Source organism: Pleurodeles waltl, chromosome 5, assembly GCF_031143425.1.
Source record: "Pleurodeles waltl isolate 20211129_DDA chromosome 5, aPleWal1.hap1.20221129, whole genome shotgun sequence".
Lineage (NCBI taxonomy): Eukaryota > Metazoa > Chordata > Amphibia > Caudata > Salamandridae > Pleurodeles > Pleurodeles waltl.
Genome location: NC_090444.1, coordinates 344,758,190 through 344,782,697, shown reverse-complemented (window position 1 = coordinate 344,782,697; position 24,508 = coordinate 344,758,190). Strand labels below are relative to the sequence as shown.

Here is a 24,508-nt window from a genome sequence, read left to right as displayed (position 1 = left end):
CTTGGAGAAAAAAACCGTAATAGCCCTGAATTTGTGATTTGTTAGGTGTTCCTTTTTGCTGTATTGATTTTTATGAAAACACATCAGTTCTTTGTGCAGATATGTGACTAATGTAAAACAAATGAAGAAAGGTTTAGAAAAATATGTTTGAAAGAAGTAATATGTGTCATCAATAAAATGAAATGAACGTTTGTCTCTTTTCTAGGTAAAAAAGGTTTTGCAGCAAGAGGGTTTTGGTAGAAAGAAAAGAGGCTACAGAGATATAAATGAAATTGAAATCAACATGAATGATCCATTATTCACAAAGCAGTGGTATCTGGTAAGTTTTACATTTTAACATTCAATTTTATATTTATTACGTTACCTGATGTTGCATAAAGCAGAAATAGTATTACGTTAACACTGAAAACTGTGAGAAAATTGTAATTATCTAGTTTCTGCAGCAACTAAACAGAACATTACCTGATGCACATCTGGCCTTGTCATAAATTAAGAATTTATGGCTTGGTTTCATTTTTTTATCATGGGTAGCACTTTTAACAGTGTTTATATTGTAAGGAAAAGCCATACGACATGTAGTACGAGATTGGTGAATCTTTCAACCTTATGTGGTCCGTTTATTAGTTAAAGAAATTCCCTTAGCATCATCCATGCAAGCATAATATGAATTAGTTGTGATTTTGTGTCAACCAAAAAACAAAAATTGGCAAAACCAGCATATTTGGTTTCAATCTGCTGAAGATCACAAATGGTCCAATTCATTCGAGGGTGCTTCCTGGGGGAACCGGAAACATGTCTTCCCTCTGAATAGATTTCAGTTTAGAAGCTTCTACTGCCTTAATTAATAGAGATACCAATAACAGCTTTTGAAAATCACACCCCTATATTTATCTAGTAGTGAAAAATAATGTCTCCTGAAGAGGGCAAATTCTTCTGAGGTACCTTCGACCTGCCAGCATAGGGGCAAAACAATTTACTCAGCATGTCAGCCTAAAACGGCGACTCAGAGACCCATAGGCTTCTAAACATGTGTGAAAGAACTTTCAAGGTAGTTCTGACCTTAGGGCTAAATATTACGACTATGAATCTGTCTACAAGGAATAGTCTCTGGCCTCATACCACAAGTCAATCCAAAATTGTAATTTAACACAGTTTTAAACATGAAGTGCGCACTTGTTAAAAACACATACTGTATACTTTGTCTCCAACATCTACTCCATTCAGTATCCAAATGAATTACTATAGCTTACAGCTGTTATGCATCAAGCTATATACAGTTTAAAATGGGCCTACTCTGTTGCAGAACTACCTGTGTGCAGTAAAAGGCTGAGCGAGACAACGGTTTTCTCGCTCATTCTATATGTGTTAATGTGTGTAAACACATTTAACACACATCCTTTTCGGTGCCTCTTATATCAGCTTTTCAAATTAAAAGTCTGCACTAGGGACTGCAGTTAATACCGAATTTATAGGAATCATTAGACAGGTTGTACTTGGAAATCCGACACCTGATCAAAAACCAGGGGTGAAAAGGCAAAACAATATGATTTTCACAGGTAGTAGTGATTCCACAAATCTCATTCTTTTCAAGTTATTAAAATGTGAGGGAATAGAAACCCTTTCTTTGACTTTTGTAGAATGATGGGATGGATTAAGGAACAAACGTGCTATTGAATATATAATATTCCAACTGAACGTTGTAGCAAAATATTTGAGGAAAATTGTTATTGATTGCAAAACTTATGACTGTTAAACAGAGTGCAAATATAATGAATTTACAAATGAAATCATTGATTTTGCCAAATGCTTGACAAGTGATACTTTGTTTCTAATGCCATTTAAAAAAAACAAGCAGAGCACAATTACATGATATATACATTATAAAATGTAAAATGTCTACATCTTTGGACTCAGATGAGTAAACAATCTGTATTTCATATTCTGAGATGCTCTGCCAAGCACTTGGCACTATAGAATTTTATGACTACTCCTACACAGTTCTTTGCTTTATTGTTTTGGCTGTATTCCTTTGAACATCTGCAGCCATTCTGGAGCAATAGATGTCTAAATTATGCCGCTCATTTCACAGAATTATGAAACAATATAAGGTAAATAATGAGTATTATGCATTTAAATACGTCTTATGTGACACATTCTGTAGCTATATTGTTTACGTATTTGAACATTTCAAAGCACATTGAAACAGAACAGTTCAAGACGATATGGAAAATACGTGACAAATAAATACAACTACATACATTGAGCAGATCCAATTAAAAGAATATTGACCAACAATTAAGTATTTTGTTTTGCATGGAAATAGAACTATGCCATTTTATTAACACTGTTGGTTCTGCTTCCCAGAGTACAGGAGTTCATGTAAACCATAAGTTATTCCACTCCACTGAAAACAAGGTCACCCCACAGACCCCACGGAGCAAGCACTCTGTGTGCTTACTAAATATCTACATCAGAATATTGAGGGTACTAAACATCAAGAACTGAATTTTGTAAAAAAAATATTGACATGTAAGTCTAGATTTTCTATACTTAACTTCACATATCTACCTAGGCGGTACAAATATCTTCAAGGTACGTAGATGTTAGGAATAGTAAATTTATATCTCCCTAATGCACTTATCTTTCACTATTTTGTCCCTCAATATTCTTATATGTCAATATTCTTCACATGGATATTCAGTAGGGCAGTCTAATGTTGAATATATATGACGATGTAGCTGTTTCAATTGACAGTAAATTAAGATTGAAGTTGCAAGCATGCATGAATCATGTTTTGCAATCTCTCACCGGACCTATCTTTTTACTTTGTTGAAGAATCAATATTATCAAACAAGTTAGATTTCTGTGAAGCCCATTTAGCCACACACTAAGGACCAAAAATCTGATGACCTTATTGATACTCGCTTCTCCACTGCTAAAACTTAATTCAAAAGTTCTTGAATACTGCCACTCCTCTAAATCAAAATATGGGCTTTGGGATCATAAATGGACTTAGGCAAAACTGAGCTCTCCTACGAATACAGTGACTCCCCATGTCTTAGCATGTCTACCATCTTTGGGAGCACATGAAGTGTGTTTTACAATGTCTTACAGGACATATCTTTTATGTTGATGGAGATGGCGAGGAAATCAACAATATCAAACACTTTAGATTTCTATGAAACTAATTTAACCACACAATAATAAGAAAAATCGGAAATTAGAGTTAAGAGATTTATTTCCAATCAATAATAAATCCAGTGTTTTTACAGGTCATGAAAACGTGCAGGATATAGAATTACTGCTGGCAAGATGAAATATCTCAATTGGTTCAGTCTCATCAAATTAAAATACAAAGCAGAAACTGAGAATTAAAAATAGGTGTTCCATAAAGAACACACACTCTCTCTTTTAAACATGAAATGATTCTAAACTCATACAGTCACAATTCTAAATCAGAAATTCAGAAATGCGAGAAGTTGATAGCACAGCATAGCTTTCAGTAGAAGACCGCCAAAGAAAAGGATTACATGTTTAGCATGAAGCTTCCCATTTGCAAGGATAAAGGGAAGCAGTGATGCCTGTACCCCTCAAAGTCTAGGAGAAGTCTGTCTTAGCTTCTAACAACATAAGCATTATTTAAAACAAACAGAACTTTTGAACGTGAAAGTTATCGGTTTCCTCCACTCCAAAGACCAAATGGCTTTGGATCCGTCATCTGCATTTGCAACATGAAAGTTATCGGTTTCCTCCACTCCAAAGACCAAATGGCTTCAGATCCGTCATCTGCATTTGCAACTCCACTTGAATTTCTCACATATCCAAGACAATTACTATGATCTTGGACATCCTACGTTTCTGGTAGAGGATGAATAGGAGGCTTCAGCTGCTCATTAAATCTTTATGTCTCTTGCCAAGAATTTTTCTCTCAGGCCTTACTATCGGCAAAACTAATACTTAAAACAAAACTAATTAGCTAAGAAAGCCTTGAAACACACCTGCAAAAGAACACACTAACTTAGAATTAAGTCCTTCAGTCAGTTGCGCAAGCCTGACTTTAACTAAAAATATTAGGTGGTCATTATGAACATGGCGGTCTGGTCCGCCACGCCAGCGGTGGCAGTCATTACCGCCAACAGCATGGCAGCCCAGACCGCCATATTCTGAACATAGTAGTGAACTGGCTACAAAGCAGCCAGTTCAATAACACCCACTGCCACAGTCCACCACCAGGCCGACTGTGAGCACATTCAGTCCGGCGGTGGAGGCAGGACAAGCTGAGGGATTACGATCCCTATTCCACCAGGGATTCCCTGACGAATTACCTTGCCAGGGAATCCCTGGTGGAATGCATATGGGTGACAGGAATAATCATTCCTGTCACCTGTATGTGACATTCCTGGCCCCTCCCCCCCTTCCCACTACACCTACCCACCCCCAAGCCCCTAGAACAGCCCCCGCCGCAAACCCTGAAAACTGACCCCCTAACCCTCCACCCCCAAAACCCAATGCAGGTCCCCCCACCCCTACCCTCACCATCCCCCACCCCTACATACAGCTCCCCCAAACCCCAACACCCCACATTTACCCATTCACAGACATGCACGCATCATGCACCCAGACACACATCCCCCCACAGACACCCATGCACACCCCCATGCACCCACACACTCACACACATACACCCCTCCCCCTTCCCTCTCGGACAGCACTTACCTTGTCCGTTGCGCTGCTCCGGGAGGTAACGGGCTCCCTGGATTCTGTTCTGCCGCCATAGCCGCCTCTCCATACACCACCACGCCTAAAACTGAGTTCATAATAGGCGTGGCAGTGTAGGGAGTGACGTGGTGGTGAGGGTCTAGCAGCATTCACCCCGTCAATGACCGGCAGCATGGCACATGGTAGGCCTCACCACCATCAGTGTCGGGGAGCCAACATGCGTCATTATTTGATGGGATGCGGGCCGTCAATACTGGCGGTCTTTTGTTGACCACCAGCACGGTTTGCAGCGGGGCATCCCGCCATCCCGCCATGTTCCTAATGAGGGCCTTAATGTGCATTTCGAATACATGGTTATACCTGCACACATTAACTTTTCAGATTAAGATTAAGTGAAAAAGTGAAATACATGTTACTTCAATAAATGCAACTTAAAGAATAAATGCAAGAGATGAATAATGAACACAAGTAAGCACTTTATATTAAAATTAGCATGCACGTTATAAAACTTTAGTCTTTCATTGATTAAATTGCATTAATATGTCTAAATATGCACACATATTAATTTTATTTAGGCACACAGTTAATATAATACCAAAGGTAGATGTGTATTTTGTGCAATGATGACGTGTAATGGATGAAGTCTAAAATGTGATAATCTAAAAGTCACAAGACTTTAATAAATGGATATAGAATGGTAGTGATTTATTGACATTTTGTGTGCCCTCTGGAAATCAATGCTGCTATTAAAAGATGTGATGTAAGCATGAATTTGCATTAATAGTAAAAGAAAACAATTTGTGACAAAGAATGAAGCATTCTTGTCAAAATTACTTTTAAAGAAATAAGGTTTCTGTTTGCAGCAGAAGAAAGAAGCTCTTCCTCAGTCATTCATTTAGAGATATTAGTAGGTTATGTGTAATATTCTTCCCTCTTAAATTCCAACAATTTGCAATCGATATTTCAATTTTGAATAGTTGTGTGCTATATAATATTCTTATATCATTAGTACGTATGACACTTTGCAATTATCATATGTTTAACACTTTATTTATTTGAGCTAGAATATTTTGAAAACAACAGGTTATGGAGTAGGTCGTAGATCTAGAAGCAAGTGGTGTAAATTGATAATTACACAGAAAATATGACAGACAGAACCTTATCATGCCAGTCAATTTCTAATAGGCAAGGTATGGTGTGAAGTAGGTCAGTAGTATTCAGGAATGTTTGATCCATGTTTACCTTAGTTCTTCACAATTCACTGAAGATAATTTTGTAACTTCGAAATACTATAACTTAATCTTAACTTCTAACAACATAAGCATTAATTAAAAAACAGAATCTTCAACATGAAAGTTATCAGTTTCCTTCCCTCCAAGGGCCAATCATCTTCAGATCAGAATTAGCAATACCACCTGAAGTTGTCATCCCACAGATCCCGGACAGTTATTAAGACATTAGACATTCTACATTCCCTGTACACAATGAATAGGAGGTTTCAGCTGCTCATTAAGTCTTCACCTCTCATGCCAAGATTTATTCTCCCAGACCTTACCATCAGCAAAACTGATACATAAAAAGTACTCCTTTTCACTAGCTAACAAAGCCTTACAACACACATGCAAAGGAAAAGAACACACTATCCAGTCAAAACACAAATTAGAATTAAGGTCTTCAATCAGTTATGTTAGTCTGACTTTAACTGAACTCTTAATGTGCATTTCAAATACATGGTTATACCTGCAAACATTAACTTTTTAGAACAGTTGAAATGTGAGAAAGCAAAATACATGTTACTTCAATAAATGCAACTTAATAAATGCAAAAGGTGAATAACGAATGCATGTAAGCACTTTCTATGAACATTAGTATGCACGTTAAACTTCAGTCTTACAGTGATTATATTGTATTAATATGTGTAAATATGCACACATTTTCATCTTATTAAGACAACACAGTAAATACAATATCAAATGTAGATGCATATTTTGTGCAATGATGACGTGTAAAGGATGGAGTCTAAATTGCACTACTTCGATTCCCCTCTGATGGTGATGTAAGCCATCACAATATCACACATGTGAATCCATAGCAGGTGAGATAAAGTCAATATCTTGAGGTTTTCATCAACCTCCATCTAGTATTTTCAGAGAAGTTTCAGGTTATCATAAAATCTGACTCTCCTCCATTTCCACATCTCTACTAATTCTTTTCAGTCACTTTTTTGTTGTCTTTCCTTCCTTGCCTTTACATATTGATATCCCTGGAAGATAATAAACAGACATACAGCACAAATGGCAGTAATGATAAGAGGTCTCAAGACAGAACCCACTATTCCACTTCCAAACCATCTTCCCATCCTAGAAAACTAATCTCCAATCACTTCCTAAACACCCATAACCTCTAACTCCCAGTACTGTTCTTACTATATGCCTTCAAGTTTTTGTACTTGTCAGGGACGTAGGTACAGCATTGCTGGACCTTTAACATCCTGCAGACTCCATCCTCTTTGGCAAGGAGAATATCTAACACAAGTCTGTTTTGCTAAACTTTGGCTCTCATGGCTACAATTTCAGTATCTTCAACCAATAAAGTTCCTGGCGTACTGGTGGACAATATATCCACTGTGGTAGGCAGCTTTCTAATCTTTATGTCATTTAACTCACATCTACAGATGGAATCATTGCACCAAAGGTGTCTCCCTCTACACCTTTAACACTACCACCTCATTTAGCTCTGGAATTCGGTTCCCTAACAAGATCATTAAAATGTTCCACATGATATATTTTCAGGAAGACCACACCTAAACAACTTATTCCATCCCATCCCATGTGCAACTTGAAATATGTATGTTCTCCACAAATATGTTAAACTCCAGGAATAACAAGATCTTTACCCAACAACAATCATTCTTCTAACCTCAAATGTTTGATATCATTCACTCTTTCTCATTAATATAGTGAATATTTGTCTGCAAGTATGCACAATTTCGCTTTGTGTTGCCAATGCAAAGTCAATGCTGCTTGATTTCCTGCCACTTTATGCTCAATTTCTTTTCCAGCCCACCTATGCTGATCCTTAAGGTCCTTGTTTGTCTTTGACTTAGACTCCATGTTTCTCTTCCTGTCTTCTACTAAATTGAGACATTTCTTTCCAATGCCTGTCAAAATGCAAGTCAAATTGTTTTGGTGAACATAGGCAGTCCTAAAGTCATGATGGGTTTAAAGAACCACACATTTATCCCTATCTCTTTAACACTGGGGTGACAATTCAAATGTTCAGGCATGGGAACTTCTGAAAAAACGAAATCATAATTCAAAAAATAATTCTGGAAATTACCCTGTCTATAGAAAATATTTAATAAAAGACTACAAGTACACCACAAGTCACCAGAATATGATAGCATGTGATGCCCTGTGCAGGTGATTCAAGAACTTGTGTACATACAGAGCAATCACTTGCCTCCATGTCAATGTACTCATAAAGCAATTTAAAATTAACAATTTAAAATAATTATTGTAGAAAAATGTCCTCTAGATGTGTCTGCATGCTAAGCCTTATAATCGCATTTGTGCAAACTATTGTCTATAGGACTCAGGGTCAAAGGGGTAAAATTAGGCCTAAGCTTAGTGTGAGAAAACAGGGCTGATTGCAGAGGCCCCATAACTTTTTGCCCCCATTTTCCTCTTTTTGCTGGTGTTTTCCTGACTTTGATGGTGCCCTGGGTACTGCTAACCAGTCCCAGGGCCTGTGCTCTGTGTAAAATGGATATGCAAATTAGGCTAATTATAATTGGCTAAGTTAACCTACCTATAAGTCCCTAGTATATGGTAGGGCATGTAGGTTTAGGGACCACAGCATAGGTGGTGCACACCTAGGTGCACTGCTGAGGTGCCCAGTGTCATTTTAAAAGCAAGCCTGCCTTGCTGGCTGCTTTTAAATTAAAGTTATATGCAAATTCGACTTTGGAATTAAAGGTACTTCCAAAGTCTTAAACTACCTTATTTTTACATATAAGTCACCCCTAAGGTGTGCACTATGTGCCCCTAGGGCTGGGTGCCATGTAACTATAAGCAGGGACTTTATAAAAATAGATTTATAAGCCCTGGTGAGGTAAAAACAGCCAAATACGTTTTTCCCTCATTGAAGTAAATGGCCTTCATAGGCTAGAATGGGCAGACTTTATTTTAAATTTTAAAGTCTCCTTAAATGTTGCATACCAAGAATTTGGTATCAAATTAATTGTTGTAATAAATCCTACAACTTCCAGTTGTTGGATTTAATATAACTAGTTCAGGTAAAAAGTTTAGACTTTACCTAAAAAGTTGCCAATTTCAGCTCTGCATTGTTTTTGCTGCTGTGCTCTGATTGGCCAGCCTGCAGCAGCTTCTACCAGGCTGCCTTGATGAGGTGTGAAGTGGCCAGGCTTCACACAAAGGAATGTGCTTGGGGGAGAGAATCTCCCCTCAGCAGATGGTGAGGCAGGAAGGGGGAGGGCTGCCAAACTGGTCTTCAAAGGCAGAGAAGGACATTTGCAGCACCCAGCAACACCCCCACATCCTGCAACCCCAGACAGCTAGGTGCCCCCTTGATTAGATTGGGAGAGGGCAGGAGAGGGGTGTGTTTATGATTTTTAGCCACACCAGTGGGTGGGCTCAGCCAGATGTAACCTCCAAAAATCAGATTCATCCATGTTGGATTTTTAGAGACTGTTGCCTTCTGGGATGAATTTTTGCCACACTTCCCAGGAAGTGGTCATCACAGGGGGATGACCCTGTCCCTGATTGGAGAACCAGGGCCCCCCTGCTTTTCACCCAGGAGCAAGGATAAAACTGGCAGACCTGCACCCACACCTCAGATCCCCTCCAAATTTCAAGAAGAAAGAACTTAAGGAGAAGAAGGACTGCCCTGCTGGACCCCTGGCCTGCACCTGGAACCTGCACTCAGAAGGACTGCATCAGCTGCACACTTGGGCTTCACCACAAGAAGGACTTTGCCTGGCTTCAACTGGTTCAAGGAGGGACTCCCTGTTTGCTACAGGTGAAAAATTGCTAACCAGAGTCCCCTGCACCAACTCCTGAAGAAAGCGACCAGCTGACCACTGTCCAGTGGCCAAAAAGGAGTTTGCGCCAGGTGCATTCTGGGAGTTGAAGTCCGCACCCCCCAAGGACCATCACAGAACTTCTGGACACTTGGGGTGAGCTGTGGACCCCAAAAGAACCTTAAAAGAACATCTGGGTAAAGCCCCAGAAGTTTGGAAAAGATTTGAGAATTTTTGGAAAAAAGCTCCAGAGAGGGACCGACCCGCCGCGGAAATTCTAGCCGGCTTGCCTCAACCGCGACCCGGCCTGACTTCGTGGTTCGTCCCGGTAAAGAAAAACATCCAAAAAAGAGACTAAGGGGGTGATTCTAAGCTTGGCGGGCGGCAGTAGCCGCCCGCCAAGCGGGAACCGCCAGAAGACCGTACCGCGGTCAAAAGACCGCGGCGGTCATTCTGGGTTTCGCACTGGGCTGGCGGGCGACCGCCGAAAGTCCGCCCGCCAGCCCAGCGGGAAACACCCTTCCCACGAGGACGCCGGCTCAGAATGGAGCCGGCGGAGTGGGAAGGTGCGACAGGTGCAGTTGCACCCGTCGCGAATTTCAGTGTCTGCAAAGCAGACACTGAAATTCTTCGTGGGGCCCTCTTACGGGGGCCCCTGCAGTGCCCATGCTATTGGCATGGGCACTGCAGGGGCCCCCAGGGGCCCCGCGGCACCCCCTACCGCCATCCTGTTCCTGGCGGGAGACCCGCCAGGAACAGGATGGCGGTAGGGGGTGTCAGAATCCCCATGGCGGCGGAGCGCGCTCCGCCGCCATGGAGGATTCTCAAGGGCAGCGGGAAGTCGGCGGTACACCGCCGACTTTCCGTTTCTGGCCGCGGCTGAACCGCCGCGGTCAGAATGCCCAGCGGTGCACCGCCAGCCTGTTGGCGGTGCTACCGCCGACCTCCGCCATGGCGGTAATTACCGCCAGGGTCAGAATGACCCCCTAAGTCCGAACGTAAAAAGTTGACCGGGACCTCCCAGCCATCGTATCCGAGAAGGGCTCCATGGACGTCGGATCAAGATCCAGGTTTACCCCGGTCGAAGGATTTTCATCTCGAAAAAACGACTAAGTCCGAAGGTAAAAGTCTCCACCGAGGAAACCCACATCGCGTATCCGGACAAGGGCTCCAGGAGGTCGGATTCAACTGGCAGGTTCGTCCCGGTGAAGAAAAACTTCAAAATAAAGACTAAGTCAGAAGGTAACTTTTTAACCGAGGCCTCCCGCGACCTGTAGCCGAGCAGGGCTCCATCGCGGTCGGCCTGAAAGTTTGACTTTGCCCCGGTCGAGGTGAAACCAGATGACCCGATTGGCGCTTTTTGTTTCTAAGCGCTAGAAAAGTAATAATTCTTTAAAAATTCATATCTCCGGTTCCCCTGAACCGATTTTAATCGTTTTTGTGTCATTTTAAAGATAAAAATATAAACTATTTTTATAAATTGGTTTTGGATTTTTAAACTGTTTCCTGTGTTTTATTTAATTACTGTTTTGTGATATTTGAATGCTTTACACTTTGTCTCCTAAGTTAAGCCTTGACGCTCGTTGCCAAGCTACCAAGGGTTGAGCTGGGATTAATTTACTGAGACCTAACTGTACCTATGTGGAGGTTAGTGGCTTGTTGCTAGGTGTAGGTACCTACCTGCCCTACCAATAACCCATTTTCCAACACTTAGCAACTGCAGGAAATGAGGGTTAAGACAATCCTATAAAAAGAATGATTAATACTACAATAGTGAAAAGCAGCACTCCCCCTAACATATATCTATGTTTATGTGTGTTATTAGTTTACATAACTTCTCTAAAATCGGACCATTCATGAAAAATTAGAAGCAATTAGAGTCTTCTCTGAACGTTTCCACTTGTGCAAATGGCAAAACCCAATTCTATTGTTGTGCAATTAAATTATGTAAAAAACCTTCACAAGACTTCCTTAGCTCTACTACGTCTTTTTCTGAGTGACACCCTTATCCTTCTTCTGCTCCCTTGGGCCTGGGGACTCTTAATTCTTTTTAAACAATGTCCTCTGAATTATTTGCAAATCAAAGTTCAGTTCAAACAATCAGTAATTTTGCAACTCAGTTTGTTAGATGAGAGTACAGTTTACACTCGGTTCAGGTTGCAGTTCAATTTTATGGTGGCTCAACCGTAAACTCACTTTGATCCTTCAAATTACAGGTTTCCCCCCCATCATCATTATCAGTAAAGTATGTCATTCAGGAGATGAGTTGACTTTGACTTGACACTCTAGCTCTCTTTGATCTCCTAAGTGCTGGTTGCTCACTTTTGCTGTCACTTAGGTCAGACTCCTCACTATCCTCTGGGACAGTGCTCAATCCTTGTTCCTGAGGCAATCACAATCTCTCTCTTGCTTGCCTCCTTGGCCAACTGTCCTCTACTTAGCCTGACACAGCACTAGGCTCTTTGTCAGGGTCTGAGTCTGGCTTACGTAGCGATTGTGGCCAAGACTCCTCTACTGTCAATTCATCAAGAAGCCCCTCAGGCCTAGAAGGAGCTGTCACAGGCCCTTGTTGATCCTTGTACTTTGTGCACCCTTGTCTCGTGGTGTCTCAGTTGTGGGGTGTATTTCTGCAAGTGATACTGTCATATCATCAAGGAGACACTCCTCTCTTCAAGTGTGGGCTGCATGAATCCAGTTGGCAGCTGTGTTCGTCACTAGGATAATCTGGTGTATGGTCCTCACAATGTAGGCTCCAGACGTGACTTTCAAACTGTGTTCTTCCCCAGAACCCAGTTGCTAGGACTGAGATCATGACACTGTTTCAGATGTAGAGAGGCTGTAACAGCTTCAGTCTGGCAGGACACAGAACAGACCACATCAGCTAGTCCCTTGCAATAGCCAAGAACCATGTCATCCGTAATGTTCACAAGTGAATTTGCAGACACTGCAGTCAGTCCCATAACTCTCCCCATGCTTATCTCATAAGGCAAGAATCCTGTATTTCTGTCAGGAACACTGCAAAGTTTCATTAATACAATAGGCAAAGCGTCTGGCCACTTCATAGATGTTGATGCACACACCTTGGCCAATCTGGCTTTCAGCATCCTATTCACCTGCTCCATGATGCCAGAAGTCTTTTTGAGATAACTGCAATGTAGTTTTTGCTCCACCTCTAATGTTGCACGCAACATTCTCAGGATCTCATTATTAAAATTAATTCCTTGGTCTGACTCTAGCAAAGTTGGAAAACAAAACCTAGGTATCATCCTCCTCAACAACAATTTGGCTAACATGAGACTGTCATTTCCCCTGGCCATGTAGGCTTCCACACAACATGGAAAGATGCACGCAGTCACTGGGACATATCTCAGTCTGTTGCACACAGGCATTTTAATGAAGTCAATCTGCATTCTGTTGAACTGCCTTCCTGATCTTCCTATGTGGCTCAGTGTCACTGCAGTTCTTTTCCCTACATTCATATTTTGACACATGACACATCTGTGACACAATTCTGCAGTCACCAGACTAAATTGTAGATTGAACCAGTCCTGTCTAAGCAACTTCACCATGGCCTGTCTCCCAATATGAGCACGTCCATGGCCTCTCTTCCAATATGAGAAGGTCCATGGAAATGCCTTGCCATTGGGGATAGAATACTGCCCGTCAACACCGGTCTGACATCTATAGAAACCCATATATCATCATCTCTATTCAAACATCCTGCTCTGATCCAACCCTGCTAATCTGCTTCCAACACTTCCTCCTGCAATCTCTTCACTTCCTCCTAGGTATTTGTTGTTGACAAAAAATGCTATAATTGTTCTCACCTTTGGATTCATTCACATATTCACCATTGAATGTTCATGACCCATATGCACAGAATCAAGCAACCTAAACAGCATATCTGTTGCCCGTGGTCACATAGCCACTGCAGTGAGCAGAGCACCTCAAAACAGATTTATTTCCAGGAAGCTGTAGAGCTTTCAATAATCTCATAATATACTCACCATTACAAATAGGAGAGCCAGAGGATGTCATAAACCCGCATTCTGACCATAACTACCCAAAATCATGAACAACACTACATACTGCCTGTAAATATAGTAAGAGCTACCAATTTAGCCACTTGTGCAGAAATCACCTCTTGAAGCCAGGAAGCTTCAACTACTACCAAGACTGTACAAACTTCATAGGCAGCTCTCAAGTTTTCCTCATTGTCTCTTAGACAAGACCCATCCACCAACGGTATGCATTCAGACTCTACTGGTGACTTATCCTGTATACCTTTTCTCAGCTTGGAGCATAGTTCAGTAAGTTCAAGACAGTCATGCTCAAACCTCCCCAGCATTTCACACTCTGGGAGAGGCACGAGGGTAGCAGGATTCAAAGTAATACATCTTTTACGGGTAACATTTTCAGCAGCAAGTATAATCTGTTCATATTTTGTCAAGCAGCTGTTTGCGAGTTGCTTGGTGTGATTACAGTGTCAACAATATCTCAACTGACTGTGACACAAGAATAGTCAGGGGATGTCCCCACAGCTTTAAGACAGCAGAGCAGTCCTGTGGTCACAAGGTCAAGAGTAGGAGAATAGGCCACAGCACGTACAGCATTTTCATGTATTTGTGTATGCACTGAGTGAGTGCAGCCCTCCCTATCATTGCAGAAAAGAGTAAAAGCTTTATAGCAATCAGGCATTTCTAGCGCCAGGGCACAACATAATTTCTCTCAGCTTTAGGAAGGCAACTAACCAGTTGTTATCTTATGGTATTGGATCAGACATATCTTTGTGTGTCACCCTTTGTAAAGGCTTGGGTACCAGAGAAACGTTGGGTATCCCTGGTTAACAACAACATCCTGGCTTCTCTCTGGGTGGTTGGTGAATTCATTTTTAGAATCGCCTTGATTCTTTCTTGTGACACCTTCCCCACTCCCTTCTCAATGTGATGTCTAAGGTACAGAACTTCTTTCTAACAATACTGCACCTGCTCGGGGACACTTGATGTCCAGTCTCAGCTAAGTGGTCAGTAAGGCATTGGTGCCTAGTTTGCAAGCTTCTTGAGTTTCAGACGCCACCAACAGGTCATCGGTATACTGAATTAGGACAGAATTTCAGGGCCTGGTGAAGGCCTGAAGATTCTTTTTAAGGATCTGGTTGATGGGCCTGTCTGTATACCTTTGTGGGATTCTGCACCATGCCTAAACATAGTTCTGGAATCAGAAGGTGATAAGGTATGGGCTGTCCTCATGCAAGGGAACGGAAAAAAAGGCCTGACACAAATCAATGACAGTGAACCACTCAGCCTCACATGGAATTTGAAACAAAATCATAGCTGGATTTGGTACCAAGCGGCAACAGAGAGTAACAATATTGTTAATCCTTCTCAAGTTCTGCACAGTGTGTTACTTACACTTAGGCTTCTTTAAGCCCTTAATGGGTGACTTACATGGAGTTCCCAGTATTGCCTTCAAAATGCCTTGCTGTATCAATGACCTGATCACTGGAGTCATTCCAGCAATTGTTTTGGGGGTCAGATTTTTCTGTAGGGTTCTTAGATACTCAACATTGGGCTATCATTTAATGCAAAAAGGCTCAACTCCTTTTATGAGACCAATGTCCTTTCCTGAAAAGTCCGGGAGCTCAGGCTTCACCATATCTCTAAGATCTGGCGGTAAATTCTCAGATGTCATTACAGTATACAACTGAATCTCTGGCATTTGATTAATCAATTTAATCCCTACGTTCTCATCATGGGTATGGAACTCACCACCCTTCAGTGTGCAATAGATAATGTGATTTAACTTGCTCAACAAATAAGTCCTAGTAATCTCACAGGACTCGAATCACACACCACAAATTGGTGAGTCTCCTCAAAGGGCAATACTTTAACAGGTGCCTCTTCTGTTACGGGGTTTGTCATTTTCTGATTTGCGACTACTATAACATGGATTCTTTTTCCCAAGAAGGGTAGGTTTGGAACCCCCGCTGTTCTAACAGTAGAGCGAGTAGCACCAGTATCGATCAAGAACTATATGGGGTGGCCATTCACTTCACCTTCTACCAATGAACAACTCTGGTCTGCTTCTAAGACTGCGCCAAGTACACAGTCTTCTTCTCCACCTCAGGCACTGTCATGTTGACTGGTCAGAAGTATAGCCTTCAAAGGCATCAAACAAAGGAATTGTTAAAATTGATTCTAATTTTAGAAGGAGTTTTGGTTTTAATTAGGGACTGGATTTGAATTAAATCGGAGACCATTGGCACTTTGTTGATGCATTGGGGCTTTTGAAGCCTGCATCACTGGAGCTTGGAACACCTTAAACGTTTGCATTCTCTGTCTCTGTATATTCTGTGGCTGTATGAGCTAATTAATGTGGGGATGTACAAACCCTGAATTCTGAACCTGGTTCTTATTTATCATTCTGTTCTGATTAAGATGAAATTCCAGCTTCCAATGTCTTAATTTATTTCAATAATGACAAGAATTTGATCTCTTCAAGATCACCACATCAATCCCAGTCCTTGGGTCAATTGGAACACCACAAACTCTACCTTGCTGCGGGAATCCATTTCAACCTTCGATCAGAGGAACTCCCTGCTGATAAATTCCTTGCTTAGAACCAACATTCCCTACAAAACATTGACTCTGACTTCCTCTCTTTCAACCACTTCATTTCCAGTTCATCACTAAAATATTTTGCATATCTCAGAAACTCATTGACTGACCAATTATGCCAACAGATCAGGGATAAGCGGATTCCCGGTTGAGTTTTAATGGGGTGCTGTATGACCTCATGAATCAAGGAGAGGACAGTTAAACTACCAACCTAAGAAAATTAATGGACAATTTATTTATGTGCGATGTTAAATAGGGTTTGTTTGTTTTGTTCAGTGTTGACAGAAATGTGTGCACTTTTTTATTTTTATGTATAGATTATCGTAACTGTTGGGAATGACACAAGTGATTGAATTAGTAGCAATTAAATTGCATCACCAATGACAGATGTACAGTCTCATTGTATGTGAAGGAGAGATATCATTATTTTTTCCTACCAATTGACCATCTTCATTGATAATGGTTTGATTTTACCCAGGTCTGGTAGGGTAATTTGGGTAGACCCCTCTTGTTTTAGTAACTATTATGCCAACAGATCAGATTTGACTGAATCATCAAGCTAATCTCGAGTCTCAATCCTGTCACAAACCAGGGCACAAAATTTCCCATGTCCTTATGCCCAACCAACCCCAGTTTCTGAGGAAATTGGCTATTCACCCTAACCATTCTAAGGGACGAGATCCTGCGGTTGGTGCATGCCATCCACCAAGACATTGGTAATACCACAGCCTGACTATGAAGCTAAATGTGGTTGCTGCTGCTTGATGAGCCAGTAACAAGAATGCTGAAGAATTGTGCAACATTTTAAGTGGTCTGTACATCCAACCCACTCTCACTGATTTTCACTGGAGTTTTTCCACAAGTGTCACGGAGTTGAGTGATGTTAGACCTGGCATCCTTGTTGTGGTCTCCCCTGTCTTTTTTGCCTCTGCTTCCCATGTTTTGACCAACTGTCAGTCTGACCCAGACAGGGAATCCACAAACAGGCAGAGTCACAGAATGGTTTAAGCAAGAAAATGCCTACTTTCTAAAAGTGGCATTTTCAAACACCCAATCTAAAAACCAACTTCACCAAAAGATGTATTTTTAAATTGTGAGCTCAGAGACTCTAAACTCTACATTTCTATCTGCTACCTAAGGGAATCTGCACTTTAATTAGTTTTAGAGGCAGCCCCCATGTTAACCTATGAGAAAGATAGGCCTTGCAACAGTGAAAAACAAATTTGGCAGTATTTCACTGATGTAAAACACATTAGTACATGTCCCACCTTTAACATACACTGCACCCTACCCATGGGGCTACCTAGGGCCTACCTTAGGGGTGGCTTACATGTATGAAAAGGGAAGGTTTAGGCCTGGCAAGTGGGTACACTTTCCAAGTCGAATTGGCAGTTAAAAACTGGAGACACTGCAGTGGCAGGTCTGAGCCATGTTTACAGGGTTACTAATGTGGGTGGCACAATTAGTAGCATTTGATTTACAGGCCCTGGGCACCTCTAGTGCACTGTACTAGGGACGTACTAGTAAATCAAATATGCCAATCATGGAAAGTCAATTACACATATATTTTACATAGGAGCACTTGCACTTTAGCACTGGATAGCAGTGGTAAAGTGCCCAGAATAACAAAAACAGCAAAAACAGAGTCCAGCATACATTAACAACTTGGGAAACAGAGGCAAAACGTTAGGGGAGACCACTCCAAGGATGCCAAGTCTAACGAACATGCTCCCTGAAGCCCTTTGAGGGGAGTGTCTGTGGAAGCACTTTGAGGAAGAGGGGGGATACTCTGACATCCTTAGGGGATCCTCAGGGGCTCACTTAATCTATCATGAAGGGCACCCTACTCACAAGGTACGGTCTCACCCCTGAGCAGTATAAGGACAAGTTTAGGTCCTACAAGAGGAAATAATTCCAAACTAGGCTAGAATGTGTTGACTCTTTCTGCAGGTCACTGGATGGTTGGGTGAAAGGCAGTAAGGTAACAACTTATGAGGGGCTTTACAACGTAATTGCTTGGGAGCACTTGTACAGTCTTTGTTTTCCAGAGCTGCACTAGCACCTGATTGACAGCAAGCTGACTGACCCCAGGAAGCTTGTGCAGGAAGCAGACCATTGGGAAAGCACCTTGGTCCAAAGGAGGTATGGGGGAGACCGCTCAAAGGGTGGGCAGGGTCCCTCCCAGAAGAGTGGGGGGGTAAGGGTAAACCAGGGGTGTTCTCTAAAGGTCCCCAGCCTAGTTCCCAGGGTAAGGATTCCCAGTCCCCAGTTGAGAAGAAGCCATGGTTTTCTAAAGGGAAACCTGCAGAGGGGGGTGCCCACAAGTCTTATGCATGTGACCAGGTAAGGACACAGGCACCCACTGGTGCTCAAGCACAGGGTTTGGCCAGTGTAGCGCTTTGGGAGGATTTGATTCCCAGGTGGGTGGGAGCCAGCTGAGATGATCCTTTAATCAGTAGGGGACACTGAGATGGTACAGAGAACACTTGTGCCTGAGAACACTAAGAAATACAGGTAGTGGGTGACCATCAATGGACAGAGGGTGGAGTCTCTGAGAGACACAGGAGCAAGTGTGACTACTGTGAGAAGTCACCTGGTGTCTGAAGAGCGGATAGATCCCCATGTACTTCACCAAGTAGTTGCGGTAGACAACTCAGAGCACCTGTGCAGAGTGGCACAGGTTCCCTTTGAATGGGGGTCTCAGGTCCCTTGAGAGTAGCTGTGAGTCTAACCAAGCCTGTAGATTGTCTGCTTGGCAATGAGCTGGAGAATTCCCCTTTGAAAGAGGTAGAACAGAGGTCTCACTTGGAGGTATTGGGACTGCCTGGGTGGGTGGGTGTCTACCTGGTCGATGGCAGCCCATCAGGGTGATCAGGAGACCCTGGAGCCTGAAAGCGTGGCCCAAGTGTCTGCCAGAAGGAGGAAGGGTAAGGGGCACGAAAAACTCACTCCAGAAATTCCCATGGTTCAGGAGGAGGCTGAACCTGAGGGAGAAGCCCTGGAGCCTACAGGGGAACATGTGACTGAGCTGGGTGAGGTCCCTGAGCTTACTCAGTTGCAGCAGACAGGGGAACCCACCAGGGGAGAATTCTGTGAGGCACAGAAGACATGCCTGCTCTGGAGGGTTTGTGGCAGCAGGCTGCAGACCAGGCATCTGTCAAAGAGTCTGGATCACACTTGATCTACTGGGAGGATGGCCTTCTAAATAGCGAGCCTAAGGTTGCTGAGCAATCCCAGAGGTGGGAATCGGACACTAGAATTAAGAAAAGATGAGGCCAAATGGATGAGTAGTTTGAAAGTAGTCGAACTAGGTATGCAAATGGATAATGAACTTTATCACTTTTTGTAAAACAGTTTTTTTTTAAATATAAAATATGTATTGAAGTCCATGTATCTTACAATAAGTCATACCTTACTAAAAGATCTGTTACCGTGAGCAGGGACATATGCTCAATGAAACTAATATGTCATTCTACAATGTATATAGAATTTGATGAAAGATTTGTGGCTTAATATACTTTTGTTATACATGGTTATTATGACCTTTTTCTTTGACTATTAATTACACACTGTTGTGACATATTTGATATAATGAGAACACACATACTACTGGATGCAAGTTTTTACAAAAATAATTAACCATTCAAATTATTGGATTTTAACATACTAATAATTCACAATTTACTAATGACAACACATACTGTGTTCTGACTAGTATACATTCATTACCTATAGACATGTCGGCATACAGAACATCTGTACTTTATAATCTGGTCATATTTAGGAGTGTTTTTTATAAGGTAATTGTTAACTTTTTTCATATAACTTTGATGATATGTTATGATAAAATAGGGTTATCCCAGTATGCCATATATTTAGTGAACACTTATGGTATTGGTTTGAAATATATATATGGCTAGTTTGCTACGTTACAAGATGGCGAACATGAAAGAATTTGCACTGACGATATCCTCATCCCGTACTAACTATACGTAATGAGAGGGAATAGCATATTGGAATAACGTAATTATAGATGTCTTACTATGCTCATATTACCAATATATTATGCCTACTTTGTCCTGATAATTTTTGTCTTCATGGGAATTTGTTAACAAATACACGTTAGCACTTATACTGATGAAACAAGGATATACGTATAGCCATTTCAAGATGGCGACCACACGGAGTATATTTCAGACAACGTCTACAACAACGTCAAATAATTAAGGATGCATGCGGATTGGACGGATAAGGATTTAAAGTTCACGAAGCGGGTCAAACAAATTTCTTTGCTCTATACTCGCGTCAACGCTGTCGCTAGGAACTGTTTCCCGGCAGGAAGTGTACTCTGTATTATTGTATATGGGTAAGGAGTTCATGTTAGCATGTAGCATTTGATACCGGTGCACAGTATGGCACACTTAAATGCTGTTTAGTAGTAAACCGACATGTCGTAAAAAGTGTGGTTTTAAATGGTAATGTTACATAATACCCATTAAATTGAGTATTGTGTGCTTCGTTATTTGTTGGGACACACATAAATTTGCAGTGCTTAATCCACTTCTGGGTGCACATGATATGAGAGACTGATATTAGAAATATACATAATTAGATAACAACTGCGTTGTCTATAGTACTATACAGATTTTTAGCGTTTCAACATGTGTATGATAAATATGTTTGGTCTTCCTCAGTGGCTGTGCTGTGATTTTGATATGGTTAACTTAAGGTAACAATATGGATTGGTTTTGGTGATGGTTCTTGTATTTTGCAACGAATAGACTATGGGAGAGGGTGATGTTGAATTCAACTTTTCGGCTGCTCCTACATTTCATTTTCGTACTTTTTGATAATTTGATTAAATTGGAATGGCTTGCACATAAGATAATTAATGAAAAGATTAAATAATGGAATTATATCACATACTTTTCCACTTAGTGGCTACTAACGTAATGTTTGTGATTCACACATATGGATTGACACAATATTAAATACTAATTCACGTGCATGCTCTATGAATGTATTAATCATATACTATCCGATGTCAGTTTTCACTTTTTGAAAATGTGGGCATTAATATTGACCTTCATTAAATTATCAGTATTATTTGCTATCAGCCCTGAAGAAGTCCTGTGGTAGGATAAAACATGTGTGGCTATTTTTTCTAAATGTTTCGGTGGCTGGACATTTCTCATAAATTTTGGATTGAAAATTCCAACATTTTACCAATACGGGTGGAGACTGATGTTACAACATCAAATCGTACAAATTTGGGACTGAAAACAATTATACATTTCATAATAATTTCTTTCCTTTTTGAGAGTATACTGTTGGATGAACATTTATTAACTACAATTCTAATGATTAGTGTATTGGAATATTAGTCTGAATGAACAATCTGAACTATTGATTAATTATCTTGAAAAGATTTTGGTATTTCATTTTATTATGATCGAATAAATACTTGTGTGATGTACATTTCGTTTACAAATGTGTGCCTCACTTGATACTGTTTAGTTGCTGAGCCTGGGTCAGTCTGTGCGCTGGTGGTACCCCAGTGCTTCAGAGCCTTCCTACTGGGTCTGGCTCATGATGTACATGATTTTTCTAACCTGGTGCTGAGTCAATTTGTAGTGTTTTCACTGTATTACTATGTATGTTGGTACAAATACTTTACACATTGTCTCTGGGTTAAGTCTTTCTGCTTGTGCTAAGCTACCAAGGGGGTGAGCTAGGGCTAACTAGGTGCATTTCTCCTTTGCCCTGACTAGAGTGAGGGTCCTTGTTTGGACAGGGGGTAACCTGCCTACCAACCAAAGACCCTATTTCTAACAAGTGAGTATACCCCTTGACAGTCTACTACATTGCAGAAATCTCCTGGTAGTCATCAACAATTACTCTAAGTCGCTGACACTCAGAAATTAAAAAAAGGAGACTGGGTACAAGAGGGAGACCACAATTCAGGCAGCGAGTTTCAGCTGCCATTTATACAACTTATCTAGGGAGTGTACAAAGAGAAAGGCAATGTAATCGTGTAGCTCTCTCTGTTGAACAGATGTAATGAGGATGTTACGTGCACTTGAATGATTAAATAAATGTAAATTGCAGAGCTCTTTGCCTGGCTTTGATTTTTTTATCCTACTTTCACACAGACAGTAAGCAGGTTATCTCTTGGGGAGTCCTTTTGTCTTGCCTTTTCTCCTTGCCTCTTTCGTTTGCATTGGCTACATGCCCTGACTGGAGTTTTTTAAGTTTAGACCACCGTTCTGTCCTGGAGAGGAACATAAATGCGCACTCTTATGGACCCACAGTATCTGGAAACATATCGTTTCCCTTTCTTTGCTGTCTCTCTTTTTCTAGGTGACACTGTTTCTCCTGTTGTCCTCTTTCACCCGTGCATGCATAGGATCGGCTTTCTGCCCTAAATAAACCAATTTTAGGAAGATTGAAGTACCACATACATTTAATTATTTTAATGTTGGCAGAGTGTGTTAAGGTGAACACATCGGTGTCTACACTTACTAAAACAAGACGCCGATTCAGAGACGTGATTAATTTATGGTACACTATGTTGTAACCATACAAAGTATGTGTATACTCGTTATTTATTTATACTAACCTGTTTTATAGATATTAATTTAGGTAAATTGTTGAAACATCTAATTCAGTGTATAATATACATTTCACATATAAATATTAACTTAAAGCATTAGTGGTATAGTCCAACAGCTCCTAAGAATGTTGGGCATTGGAATGCCCTGGAGCTTGCCTTAGAATGTTGGTGAAGGACTGTTCATTGTGGAGTTGGTGAGGCGATGTGCGAGGAGCTTGTTGATTAAACTGGATATCTCAACACAACTGTGCCTGGTTCCTTGATTACTTATGCAGTACTACCTGTGGAACATAACATCTTTGTTGGCGACGAGGATGGGATACCTGTGCAGGGGGCAGTGAGACTCCTCACCCCTGAGTACTTTCATCGTCTCTGTGGGATCCCCAGGAACTCCAGTGAGGTGTTGGATGCTCGTTTTTCCGAGCTCACCGTGTTGAAGGCTGGCGGTGCAGTAACCGTTTTCCGTCCTGAAGGAGGCACTTCATGTTCGTGAGTGTTTTTGTACTGAAGGTACGTCCCGGCGCTAAGGGAAGTGCGGCGACTCTAGTCCCAGAGGTGCAGCGAAGAGAAGCCTTGTCGGGTGGGCGGACCCGGCTCACTTTGCGGTGTCGCGCATCGGCGTGGCGTTGAGTGAAGGAGGTGCGACCCCTGGCATATGGGCGTTGCTCCTCGATTTAAACAGTGTGACGCGGGAAGGTGGAGCCCGGCGCCACCTCTCAGTGTAACTGGCATCGGCGTGTGGATGGCGGAGACCTGCATTCCTGGCATCGTATTTTCTGGCATAGCGTTACCAGGAAGGAGCTGGTAACCAGGGGTAACGTGGAGCGTTTAGAGACCCAGGGCACACAACACGTCGTGGAAATTATACCACACGGCTGTACTAGCGTTGTGTGAGTACGAGTACACGTTTCAGACGTGCAGGGAAGGATTTTGTGAGAAGCTACAGGTATTTTTTGTTGTTGCAGCAAGTGAGAAGGAGTTTCTTCTGAAAGGTTCCTTTCCCTATATGTTGTCTAGTGACTATTAGCATTATATGAGACAAGAATTCTGGAAAAAAAAAAAAAAAAAAAAGAAGAATAACAACAGTAGACACTATTAAGTTTAGTGTAGAGGTATTCAAATATTTTAAATTTCAGACTTATCTTGGAACTCAGTGACAGCTTACCAAATGGCGGCAACTGGCATGTCACAGCCTCCACCATTTTTGAACGAAATTGGTGAACCAGTCCTACCCTGGAAGGAGTGGGAGAAATTGTTTGAATCCTACTTAATTGCAATTGGTGGGGAAAAATTCTCGGCGTTAAGAAAGCAGCATATTCTTCTACAAAATTTAGGGGTACATGGACGAAAAATGTATGAAAGTTTAACAGACCCTGATGATGTAGTGGAAGGTGAAGGGGATGGCCTGAATGATTATGAGAGAACGGTCAGAAAATTAGAAAATCATTTTGGCCACAAAGTCAATGTAGTCCTCGAGAGACATAAATTTTTTAGTAGAACACAAAGTAAGGATGAAAA

The 24,508-nt window shown here is 41.5% G+C and overlaps 1 protein-coding gene across 1 annotated transcript in view; it reads left to right on the top strand.

Moving 5' to 3' along the window:
* PCSK2 (proprotein convertase subtilisin/kexin type 2) overlaps nucleotides 1-24,508 on the top strand; it is a 1,091,080-nt gene that overhangs the window by 533,317 nt on the left and 533,255 nt on the right. The window contains exon 3 of the mRNA XM_069234088.1: nucleotides 206-319. Coding sequence (XP_069090189.1) covers nucleotides 206-319 — 114 coding nt within the window. The remainder of the gene's footprint in view (nucleotides 1-205; nucleotides 320-24,508) is intronic.